Source organism: Etheostoma spectabile, unplaced genomic scaffold (assembly GCF_008692095.1).
Source record: "Etheostoma spectabile isolate EspeVRDwgs_2016 unplaced genomic scaffold, UIUC_Espe_1.0 scaffold00001481, whole genome shotgun sequence".
In the NCBI taxonomy this organism is placed as follows: domain Eukaryota; kingdom Metazoa; phylum Chordata; class Actinopteri; order Perciformes; family Percidae; genus Etheostoma; species Etheostoma spectabile.
In genome coordinates, this window is record NW_022602758.1 from 73,051 (window position 1) to 85,000 (window position 11,950).

General features: G+C 38.8%; 1 protein-coding gene across 2 annotated transcripts in view; it reads right to left on the bottom strand.

Annotated features, from left to right (window-relative positions):
* Positions 1–1,079: 1,079 nt before the first annotated feature.
* Positions 1,080–11,950, bottom strand: part of LOC116675098 (CD209 antigen-like protein E) — a 24,564-nt gene continuing 13,693 nt past the window's right edge. Inside the window, exons 3-9 of one of the 2 annotated variants that reach the window (XM_032507172.1) lie at positions 6,646–6,754; positions 6,466–6,543; positions 5,443–5,532; positions 3,153–3,347; positions 2,897–3,051; positions 2,529–2,632; positions 1,080–1,582 (exon numbers count right to left, since the gene is read on the bottom strand). In XM_032507172.1, the coding sequence (XP_032363063.1) occupies positions 1,447–1,582; positions 2,529–2,632; positions 2,897–3,051; positions 3,153–3,347; positions 5,443–5,532; positions 6,466–6,543; positions 6,646–6,673 (786 nt within the window). In that variant the 5' untranslated portion in view covers positions 6,674–6,754 and the 3' untranslated portion in view covers positions 1,080–1,446. Of the gene's footprint in view, positions 1,583–2,528; positions 2,633–2,896; positions 3,052–3,152; positions 3,348–5,442; positions 5,533–6,465; positions 6,544–6,645; positions 6,773–11,950 lie in introns of those variants that run through there. The other variant, XM_032507171.1, reaches the window with a different exon arrangement.

The following is an 11,950-nucleotide window of genomic DNA, read 5'->3' on the forward strand; positions in this document are numbered from 1 at the left end:
TTACAGTAATACTTTTACTACTGTGATTTCTACTGTAATACTCAGACTACTGTGATTTCTACTGCAATACTCAGACTACTGTGATTTCAACAGTAATACTTGGACTACTGTGATTTCTACTGTGATACTTAGACTAGTGTGATGTTGTCATGGCGACAAGGTTGCAATGTAACTTTACAGCATTCTACTGTAAAATCACATCCAGTAGTGTTACCGTGAAATCTAAAGGGAATAACTGGAGATTTCACAGTTATTATTTACAGTGCGAGTCTTTTCTTTAAGTTATATAATACTAATATCAAACAAGGAGCCACCGTATCCTCTGAGCTGCACACACACACACACACACACACACACACACACACACACACACACACACACACACACAGAGTGGGAATTAACACCTTTAAAAGGAGAAGACTTGAGACATTAGCAGCTAAGGAGTCTAAAATATCTTAAAAGCAGAACTACAAATCCCACATGCACTAAACTTCCCCTTCACGACAACAAGTTATTAGATTACGGCGGCCCAAAGACGCAGGTTTGGTTTCCAACATTTTTGTCACTTTTTCAATGTTGTGGGTGCTTTTTTGATATTTTTTCCAAAGTTTTTTTGATATTTTTAAAGTTTTTTCGACGGCCCATTTTTTGAGACAAAAACCAAACAAAACGTTAACTGGAAACGGGTCAATTTGACCCCAGAACAACATGAGGGTTAAAAGCAGAACTACAAATCCAACACGCGCTACACTTCCCTAAGTTATTCTTAGATTACCGCTGCTCAAAGACGTAGGTTTGGTTTCAACATTACAATTCTGGGGAAATGTTGTGCAACAATATATGTTGCAATGTCTTTTTTTGTGCAAAGGGCATTTGTATTATTCTGTATTGTTCAAAACCTTCCAACCAAAGTGTTTCTGGATGGGTTTTTATGAATCATATACTTAAACAACAAATCTATTACAGAATGAGACCTTGTTAAAGCTCCAGAGTTTAAATCTACATAAAAAACAAGAAATCACATCTTTTATTTTAACCCTCATGTGGTCCTTGGGTCAAACTGACCCTAACCATTCACGTTATGTTTTTGGACAATTTGTTTGAAAGAAACCCAAATTTCTGATATGGAAACTTTGTGAAAATGGGTTAAATCTGCCCCAAGGACACCAGGAGGGTTAATTATAATAATGATAATAATTATAATAATTAACAGGTTAGTTCCCCTTCTGGCCACACTTTAGCATTAGTAGCCTACTCATATTAACCATTATCTAAGTCATACAACACATATACAAGACATTTGAGTGTCTGTTTTTTCCAGAGACACCAAAAATTTAATAATTAATTAGCATTTTCTTCATGAAAACCTGTTTAAAGTGTGAAGTAGAAGTGTTTGATATTGTCCTGCAGAGCGTCCAGTGACCTCCTCCAGTCCGACTGCAGGGGTTAAAAAGATGACGCCTTCTTTTTGCAGATCCATCCTTTTCTCTCGCCACAGCTCTCTGATGTATATCTGTACTGGACGTAAACGGCACACTGACCGGGGGGGGCACGGCGAGGGAGTTGGTGTTGGATCCTGTCGCTGAGGGAAGAACATGGAGCTCAGGTCAAGGTTGACAGATCGAAGGAAATCAAGACGACAATAACAGAAAGAAAAGGGAAATAGTACAAAATAAATTTTGTGCAGGTGAGATTAACCCTCGTGTTGTCTTCACTTCGAGAGCCTCTTGTACCCCTCGGGTCAAACTGAACCGGGACTTATGTGGGGTTTTACTTCATGATCTATTAATTGTCTTTATTTCTATTTCTAACAACTAAGATAACATATGTTCAGAGAATGCATCAGTCTCTACTAGCACACTATTAAACATGGAAGTGGGGTTCGTTTCTTGTCATAAGGTTATAATTCATGTTAAAAATCCACTATGGAAACAACATAAGTGTCATATCCAGAATAATGTTCTGAGTCAGGAATACATGTTTATCACAGGAAATAAGGAAAGGACGCTGATTTCAGGTAGAAAACATGGACCTTGGACCATTTTTCTTCTTGTAAAAATTTGAAATGGGTCGATTTGACCTGAATACCGAACAAGGGTTAAAAAACCCGCTAGGGGCTTATAGAATTAGTCTCATCTAAGGAAGAGAGGAATAATATAGATAATGAACAAGTGTCCTAAACAAAAAGCAACTGAATTAAAAATGAATAAAAATAAAAGCATAAGGTTGGCTACATAAAAATAACTAACTCTAACTTAGATAAAATTCCAAAAATAACTGTAAAACTAGAGTTAAGAAGTTAGTGTTACGTAGTGTTGAAAACGTCAACAAACAATGAAAGAAAGCATCAAAAGTCTTGAAAAAAGGAGAAAAATGTGAGAAAAAGTTAAAAACATCGATAAAAGTGTTGATTTTCTATTTTGACAGTAAGACGAGACGAGGGGTAAATAAAATGGTACTAATAATAATAAAGTTTGGTTAATCAGACATGTCTTAAGCCTCTTTTTCTGATTCAAAGTGTCTCTCACCTTTCAGTCAGACCACTTCCATCGATCCACTTCCATGTCCCCCCTTCAGCCCTCAGACCGACCCAGGACCCGTAGATGTACCTATTGACATACGTGAGGACATTCTGCCAACAGAGAAACACTCATCAGATACTGAAATAAACAGACTGGGATCTATAGATGTGTGCATAGATATATGTGTATAGATATATGTGTATAGATATATGTGTGTAGATTTAAACCTGTACGTAGATTCTCTTCCAGACTGTGGAACCATTGGTGAACATGTCTCTATATATTAGTCCCTGAACATTGTGGCAGGCACTGTATTTTGTATTTTTGTGTGTTTTTATTGTGATATGGATATGGATCCCCCAGTTTCTCATTACCTGGTCATCTTCATCGTGTACAACAACCAAATCTGAACCCTGTCCTCTGCAGTCTTCTCGAGCGTCCTCCCAGGTTTTCCCGTCAGACGGATGAATCAGATAGCAGCTGGACCCGAAGAGTTCCCAGCCCTGAGGACACGCTCTACACCGTCTCTCTGGACCCACAGAGACCAACCAATACACATCACTGCACTGGGATGTTATTATAATTAGCAGTAGAATGGGTTATTATTACTATGGGATCATCTGAACGTACCTTGGTTTTCTCTGTGGCAGTAGAAATCAAGAGTCCACTTAGCTTGACTGACGTTGAGTTTGTTCCAGGTTGTCTCCAGTTTTTTGGTTTGTCCTATCACGTTGTCCCTCCATGTCTCCAGCTCCTGGTTTTCTGTGGTCAGGTTTGTGATCTGGTTTTCTAAGACGCTGATTTTGTCGTTGATGCGATTGGAAACTGCAAAAACAAATAGTGGTAATTAATTTAGTAAATTATGCCACTTTAGGGTTTTACATTATAATAATAATAATTACAGAATGGATTCACATGTTTTTTTTAATATATCTTAAAACTGTTGTCAGGTGTTCATATGAACATTAAAACAGTTTTCTTTCTTCTTCCTCCTTCTCTCCATCTGTATGCAAACTCATCCCATTAATGCGTGTTACTAACTCAACTTCTTCCCTTTCTCGGAGTCTTGTGCTCTCTAACCCCTCTCCTCTCTCCTCCTATTGCTTCCTGTAGGTGTTTCTGGCTCTTGATCTGTAGAGTCTGGATCTGGGCAGAGGCGGACTTACCATTAGGCAAAGGTCGGCAATTGCCTTAGCCCCCAAGCTACCAAGGGCCCCGTAAAACGCCTCATAAAACTCATGGTTACAATTTGTTGTCTTACTTTTCACCAATTAATTATATCTCTAAACACTGATAGGCTAAAGTGCTATCCGATTGTTTAATTAATGATGAGAAACTCCCCCCCAGTCCCCACTACATTGGACTCTTCCATTATCCTACTGTAAACAAACGGCTCAGCAGGCTGTAAGCTGGAGGCTACAGACGGCTGGAAAATGAAGCGAAGAAGAAGAAGAAGAAGCAGGAAGAAAGCAGACATTTTTTAGCAAAACTTCCAAAGCTAACCACCTTTTCCACCACGGCTACTGACAACACGAACATTAATGTTGCTAAAGAGCAGCAAGAAGCCGGAGCTTGCGCTAGCAATGCTAACACTCATGAGCTACCCACCGACAGTGTCAGCCCAGGTTGCTCTAGCGAAGACTGGAGAAAAGTTACAAGCACGTCTTTCTCAGGTAAATAAGGACTGAAAAGGGGAAGAACAAGGGTTGTGGAGGGCCCCATGCCTGTGTTTGCCTTATGCCTCAAAATGACAAAATCCGCCCCTGGATCTGTGGAGTCTGGATCTGTGGAGTCTGGATCTGTGGAGTCTGGAGCGGTGGAGTCTGGAGCTGTGAAGTCCAGAGCAGTGAAGTCCGGAGCTGTTGAGTCTGGATCTGTGGAGTCCGGAGCTGTGCAGTCCGGAGCTGTGGAGTGTGGATCTGTGGAGTCTGGATCTGTGGTTGGAGTCACCTGCTGCCTCCATGTTCCTGCTCCACACCCTCTGCTATAATTCTCCAAGTCTCTCTCTCTCTCTCTTACCCCCAACCGGTCGAGGCATGTGCCCCCCCACCCTGAGCCATCTTTCTGCTCCAGGTTTCTGTCTCTTAAAGGAAGTTTTTCCTTGCCTCTGTGAGCTGCCTCCTAGAGCTTGCTCTTGGTGGGAACTGTTGGGTTTCTGTAAATGACACCAGTGTCCAGTCTAGACCTGCTCTTTATAGAAAGACCTGGGAGATAAATAACATCCCAGAGTCCGGTCTAGACCTGCTCTTTATGGAAAGACCTGGGAGATAAATAACATCCCAGAGTCCTGGTCTAGACCTGCTCTTTATAGAAAGACCTGGGAGATAAATAACATCCCAGAGTCCTGGTCTAGACCTGCTCTTTATGGAAATACCTGGGAGATAAATAACATCCCAGAGTCCGGTCTAGACCTGCTCTTTATGGAAAGACCTGGGAGATAAATAACATCCCAGAGTCCGGTCTAGACCTGCTCTTTATGGAAAGACCTGGGAGATAAATAACATCCCAGAGTCCGGTCTAGACCTGGTCTTTATGGAAAGACCTGGGAGATAAATAACATCCCAGAGTCCGGTCTAGACCTGCTCTTTATGGAAAGACCTGGGAGATAAATAACATCCCAGAGTCCTGGTCTAGACCTGCTCTTTATGGAAAGACCTGGGAGATAACTGTTGTTGTGATTGATGCTATATAAATAAAATTGAATTGATACACACTTGATTTCTCTAACTCAGACTGCTGAAGCCTCATATCAGCTTCAGATGAACTTTGGAATATGTCTTAGAGCAGAGCCAGTATGAAGAGGAGGAAGGATTACACCGAGCAAAAACTGTTTCTATGAACATCTGGCCATCAGACAGACTTGATAAAATGTGAACTTGTCCTTTAAATAACACCAACAAGTTAAGACAGTGGTACTCACAGTAGATACGGAGGCCCATGATGACCAACAGAATCAGCCAACACACTGCTATGGGTAGAAAAGACTGAGAGAAGCAGCGAGACCTCTGGCCTGAGAGAGAAATAAGAGATTAGATGTTATTGATGTTGATTTAACAGTCAAAGGATGATTTTAAGTCTTTTAAGTTGAACTTTTAAACATTCACATTTTCAAGCTTTAGACAATCACATTTTTTTAACATGGTAATTGATCGATTCAATAAAGTTAATTTACCCAACTTTTGAACTAAAAAGATTTACTTCTACTTTTAATTTGACTGTAATTAGAATCAGAATTACTTTATTGATCCCCGAAGGGAAACTCTGTTGTTATTACAGTAGTTGGTAGTACTCAATGTGATTGAAGTTTTGATCTAAAGGATTTTGAGTTTGATGAAGTAGTTGAGGATAATTAAAATGATATTAATAAAAAAAGTATGAAATACTGAGTTTTATACTTAAAACTCTTCAATTATGTCAACGTATGATGATTTAACAGTCAAACATGCTTTGATATATTGATTTATTATACAGTATCTCTAAATATATATATACTTTCAACCTTCAAACATACACAGTTTTAACCCTCCTGTCGTCCTTTGGTCAAATCTGACCCTTTAATAAATATCTATATCTATATATGAGTTTCTTTTTAACCAAATTACCGTAAAAAAAATGGATTGGATTCCTTCCAACGCTCTTTGCAAATACAACTGATCACTTTCATTCCTCTGATCTTAACTGTTAGTCAAAATAATTCATAATTTCTTCTTTTTTAACTCAAATATTAGGTATAATTCTATATAAATGAGGGTTATTGACCATGAATTCCAAAATGTAGTGTAAAGTTAGTAAGGTGGTGTTGTTGAACACTACAAAGAAAGTCTGAAAAAGGGACAAAAATGTCAAATTTTCTCAGTTTTTGACCCAGGAAAACCACACAAGGGTTAAAATATGACTGATGAATAAAACTCATGATTAACAACATTAAATGTGTGAAATGTACCTGGACGAGCGGCCATTTTCTTCCCAGTGCGTGCTGGAGCATTAACATAGTTAGCTGCTGCTTCTTCCTCCATTTCCTCTGAAAGACAAACGTCAAACACAAATGTAGACAACATCCTGCCACATAGACATATAGTAGATTTACATACAGACACATAAACATCAGAGTATTTATAATTACCGATGTCGTCCTGTGGAGGTCTGATCATCCTGAACAGATGTGTAAAGTCCTGCTGCAGTCCTGTATGAGAGCTGTTAGGAGGGCGTCTGCTCCGCTGAGACCGTCTTTACTACACTTCTGCTTTTAGGATGTGGTGCTGGTTTCTTCTAATTCTGTAGCCAATAACAATTGGTTGTTATGAAGAGGAAGTAGGATAATAGAGAGTGCATTACTTTCCAAAGTGTGTTAATACATGAAACCACAAGTGGAAGAAAGTCAGTGTCATAGGGTCCACAGAAAGTCAGAAATATACAGACTCCGACTGCCTAAATAATTCCATTGATTTCAAAAATGTTTGATTATAACACGGCTGTAAATTTAGCTTTTGCTGCCAATGTGTTGTCATATTTAACCCTCACGTTGTCCTCATGTTGTCCTCGGGTCAATTTGACCTGTTTTCCTATATCAATATTCTTTTTAATTCCCCAAAATAACATGATTATTTCCACCCAACGCTCTTTGCCAAGTACACATCTCTACTTTCATTAATTTTGGGTCTTATTCAATTTTATAGCATTGTAAAACAAATGGAAGTGTTGTTGAAATAGTATGGAGTAAAAGTTGACATATTCCAGTCTGTGATTATCATCAACATCCATTCCTTTAATTTTTGTCTCAATAATTCCTGATTTCTGCTTTTCTAACTCAAACATCAGGTATAATTTCCTATAAATGAGGTTTATTGACTATGAATTCCAAAAATAACTGTAAAACTAAAGTTAATAAGTTAGTGTTGCGTAGTGTTGAAAATGTCAAAAAGGGACAAAAACATGAGAAAAAGTTGAAAAAATCAGTAAAAAGCATCAACCAAAAGTGTAGTTTTTCCTTTTGACCGGAAGAGAACATGAGGGTTAAAAAGCATTATGAAAAATCATATGATCCAACTTAAATTTCCCAGAGAATATGTTTAGTTGTCAGTTCTGCTTTTAAGATGAGAGAGATATTGTGTGGTTAGCAGCTAATGTCGTAAGTCTTCTCCTTTAATGGTGTTAACACTGTGTGTGTGTCTGCAGCATTAACCCACGCTGCTGCTGTCAACATATCACCAACCGACTGTCACTTCTATCATAATCAAATAGACTGGCATGACTTTCCTGTTTGGGCCACTTGTGCTGTGCCTTGAGGTTTTCTGGCACATTTTTGTTCAAAAAAGGTTAACCCTTGCGTTGTCCTGTCAAAATGACCCGTTTCTAAGTGTTTTACATCAGAAATATTAGATTTCTTTCAACCAAATTGCCCAAAAATAACATGGAGGATTACATACAACGTCCTTCAGGTGACATTAATGATTACTTTCATTGAATTTTTGGGGTGTTTTATTTAATCTTATAGCATTTGAATTTTTTTTTTATTGGTTTCCAAACAGTATCCGGACTAAACTTTGACATCTACCCATCTGAGATCCACTCAACATCCTCTGATCTTAACTATTAGCTAAAATAATTCATAATTTCTGCCTTTTTAACTAAAAACATATGTATAATTTGATATAAATGAGGTTTGTTGACCATGAATTCCAAAAATAAGTGTGAAACCTGTTAATAAACCAGCTCAGGACCCCCAAGTATACTGAACTCCTGGTTTTTGGACTCCACAAATATAGTTACACACACACACACCACACACACACACACACACACACACACACACACACACACACACACACACACACACACACACACACACACACACACACACACACACACACACACCTGAGTCAAAGAGAGCTGCTGCTTTACTTTCATCAGTGACCCAGGTGAGGTAAATTAGTTCACACAGGTGTTCTCTGTCAGTCTGGCTGATTAGCAGTGGTTGCATGTGACATGCATTAACTTTAAAAGAGTTTTGAGGTACACTTGTTCACTAAAATGTGCCACATTACATCAGTACATAGTACCAGTCAAAAGTTTGGACACCCCTCTTTTGATTCAGTGTTTTTTATTTTTTATTATTTTCTACTTTGTGGATTAATACGTAATACATTAAACTTTGAAAAAAACCTAATGGAGTTATTTAGTAAAGGAAAAAGTCAACCACAAACCAGAATATGTTTTATATTTTAGATTCTTCAAAGTAGTCACCTTTTGCTTTGATGACAGCTTTGCACTCTTCTCTCAATCAGCTTCATGAGGTAGTCACCGCGAATGGTTTTCAGTTAACAGCTGTGCAGTGTCAGAGTTAATTAGTGGAGTTTCTTGCCTTTTTAATGTGTTTCAGACCATCAGTTGTGTTGTGCAGTAGTAGGGTTGATGCACAGCAACGACCAATAAAAAGCCCTATTCAACTACTGTTTTAATTCAGATTATGGCAATAAAATACTCAATGAAGTAAAGAGAAATGACAATCCATCATTACTTTACACGTGTCAAAGTGCAGTCGCGATGACCGTCATTAGCTACGATGAAACTGCTCTCAGGAGAGGAAGATCAAGAGTTACCAGTGCTGCAGAGAATGAATTGATTAGAGTTACAAGCCTCAGAAACTGCAAATTAACAGCACTTCAAATTAGAGCCCACATAAATGCTTCACAGGGCATGCTAGTAATAGGGCCGACGCCTTTTTTTTCACGCGACTTGCGTTGACCTATTTTTGGTCCCACTACTAGTCCCGCAGCGTTGCCAACACGCGCACACAAAATACATCAAAACGTGTGTAAGGATTGGGAATGGTGTGCTATGACTTTTCAACAAGATTTGCCGCGCGGTTTTCACAAAATCTCCAAAAAAACGGCGGAAATGTCTCAGACTTGAATGGGAAATGTTCGGGACATTGCTCAAAATACCCCTCTTTGGGGCCGTACCGTATCGCCATACTTTAACCTAGAAGCATAATTAAAAGTTTAAACCAAAGACAAGACTTTTGGTACTTTAGGTTTTCAGACCATCTCAGATTTTCCAATGTGTGTGTATGTGGTGGAATGTTGAGGCTAGAGTGGAGGACAGAGTGGGGAGATTAAAAAAAATCGTCTTGGTTCTCTCTCTATAACTTGCTCCCACGCCAACAATTCTAACTTTTTAAAGACAATTCATATATCCAAACGTAGGTATTTTTGTCTAGTTTCAGCTTATGTGCTCATTTATGAGATATGAATTATACCTTTTGCTCAGCAAACTTTCAAATGACAAGAGTTTCAAATCTTCTTCCATTCACTGCCATGTAAAACATTGTCCACATTTCTGAGCAAAACGCAGAGCAAAGCACTTTTTTAAGTCGCTGATATGCCCACATTTTTAAGTCTATCCACATAGATTTTATATCAATATGTTCACAAAGGCCTTCTGGTGCCCAAGAGAATGTTATTTAATTGATATCTCATATCCTTTTGGTGATATGATCATTTGTTTGAGAGCTTGTTCAGTGTCTGAATAGCTGGTGACACAGCTGACAGGTACATCAGGTGCTCCGGTCGTTAACTGATTAGAGATCAAAGAGATGACATCACAGAGATGAAAGGCTTCCTTGAAATTTGAGCTGTGTTTCCCTGTGTGTGTAACCAGCATAGTGTACGTCCCTGTGTGTGTGTGTGTGTGTGTGTGTGTGTGTGTGTGTGTGTGTGTGTGTGTGTGGTGTGTGTGAATGAAGTGCACCAAGTGGTAGGCACACTGTTAAAATTTCTGTGGAATTTTCTAGTTATTATTCCGTCGTTTTTTTGTCCTGGTACTAGTTCCGGAGCGTTGCCAACATGCGCACACCAAATACATCAAAATGTGTGTATGGATCGGGAATGATGTGCTATGACTTTTCAACTAGATTTGCTGCGCGGTTTTCACGAAATCGCCAAAAAAACTGCAAAAATTGTCTCATTGACTTGAAAGTGAAATGTTCCGGAAATCCCTCAACATCGCTCAAAACGCCCCCTCTTACTTCAGGCCTCAACAACAGCTGTTTCATAGAAGACAGACTTGGAGAGGAAGGAAGGAGAAGAAGTGTAAGTCTGGTTGGTTTAGCGCTAGCTACGTCATAGCTGTTTCTGGGAAACAGAAACGTCTTAAACAGGTTTTAAAAAGTTATATCTCTGAAGGGTTAAGACACTTTTATTATTTTTTATTAAGTTTTATTGCTATTCGGATGTGCACCAAGTAGGAGGCACACTGTTAAAATTTCTGCAGAATTCTCTAGTTTACGGAAATTTTAATGCTCTATAAACTCTTTCACTCAACTGATTAGGTTAATAATTGTGTCACAGTTCATATTTCCTATATTAGACTCTGCGGATGTTGTCCATCAAAACACATCCGAATCAAATCTGAAAGCCTTAAATGTTTTCAATAATACATGCAGATTTTTGCTGAGATGTGCTTTTACTGCTCACCACTGTGTAATGTATGACTCACTGAACTTATTATCACCAATATTAATTAATTAATGTGTGTACTCTGACTATCCTTCTTACCTGAGGGAATATTTCAATCTATATAGACCCAGATATTGATTGAGACACACTGAATATCCCTTTTTTACTGTGCCAAACATCAACAGAGAGACATACCTTTTATATTTAAAGCTCCTTCAGACTGGAACAGCCTGCCTGGGTCTCTGAGATCTGTCACTTGTTTGCGCTTCTTCAAAACATCACTCTTCACTTACTTGCATACAAACTGTCAGACTTTTGTTTTATACATACAATTATTCTGGATTCTGGCTGTAGGTGTGTGTGTATATTATGTATGTATGTATGCATGTCTGTATATTTGTATGTATATGTGTGTCGCTATGTATGTATGTATGTGTGTATATTTTGTATGTACGGGCTAAATGTTGTCATGCTTCTTAATGCTGCAATAGGTTTTTTACATGGATTTGTTTCCAATAAGAAGTTGGGGGGGGGGGGGTTAAATAGGGGAAAGCTTTAGCGAGTGTGAATGTACATGTGCTGCGTTGTCTTTGTCTTATTCCTCAAGGACCCCTCTTCATCTCAAGGTGATAAAATGTCAACAGTTTCAACACAGTTTATACTGACAATCAATCAGACTTTATTTATATGGCACTTTTCATACATATAAATGTAGCATAAAGTGCTTCAAACACCCCCCCCCCCCCCACACACACACCACACACACACACACATATACACGTGTTATACACATATAACACAATATCCCTCCCCCCAGTCACCTGGAGCCAGATGTTTGAAACAGACAGACATGACTCTGAGAGCAAAAATACAAATCTGTGCGATGAGAAGAGACAGACGGCCAGCAAGCAGCTCACACAAACACACACTGATGGGACACACGCACGCACACAAACACACACACACACGCAT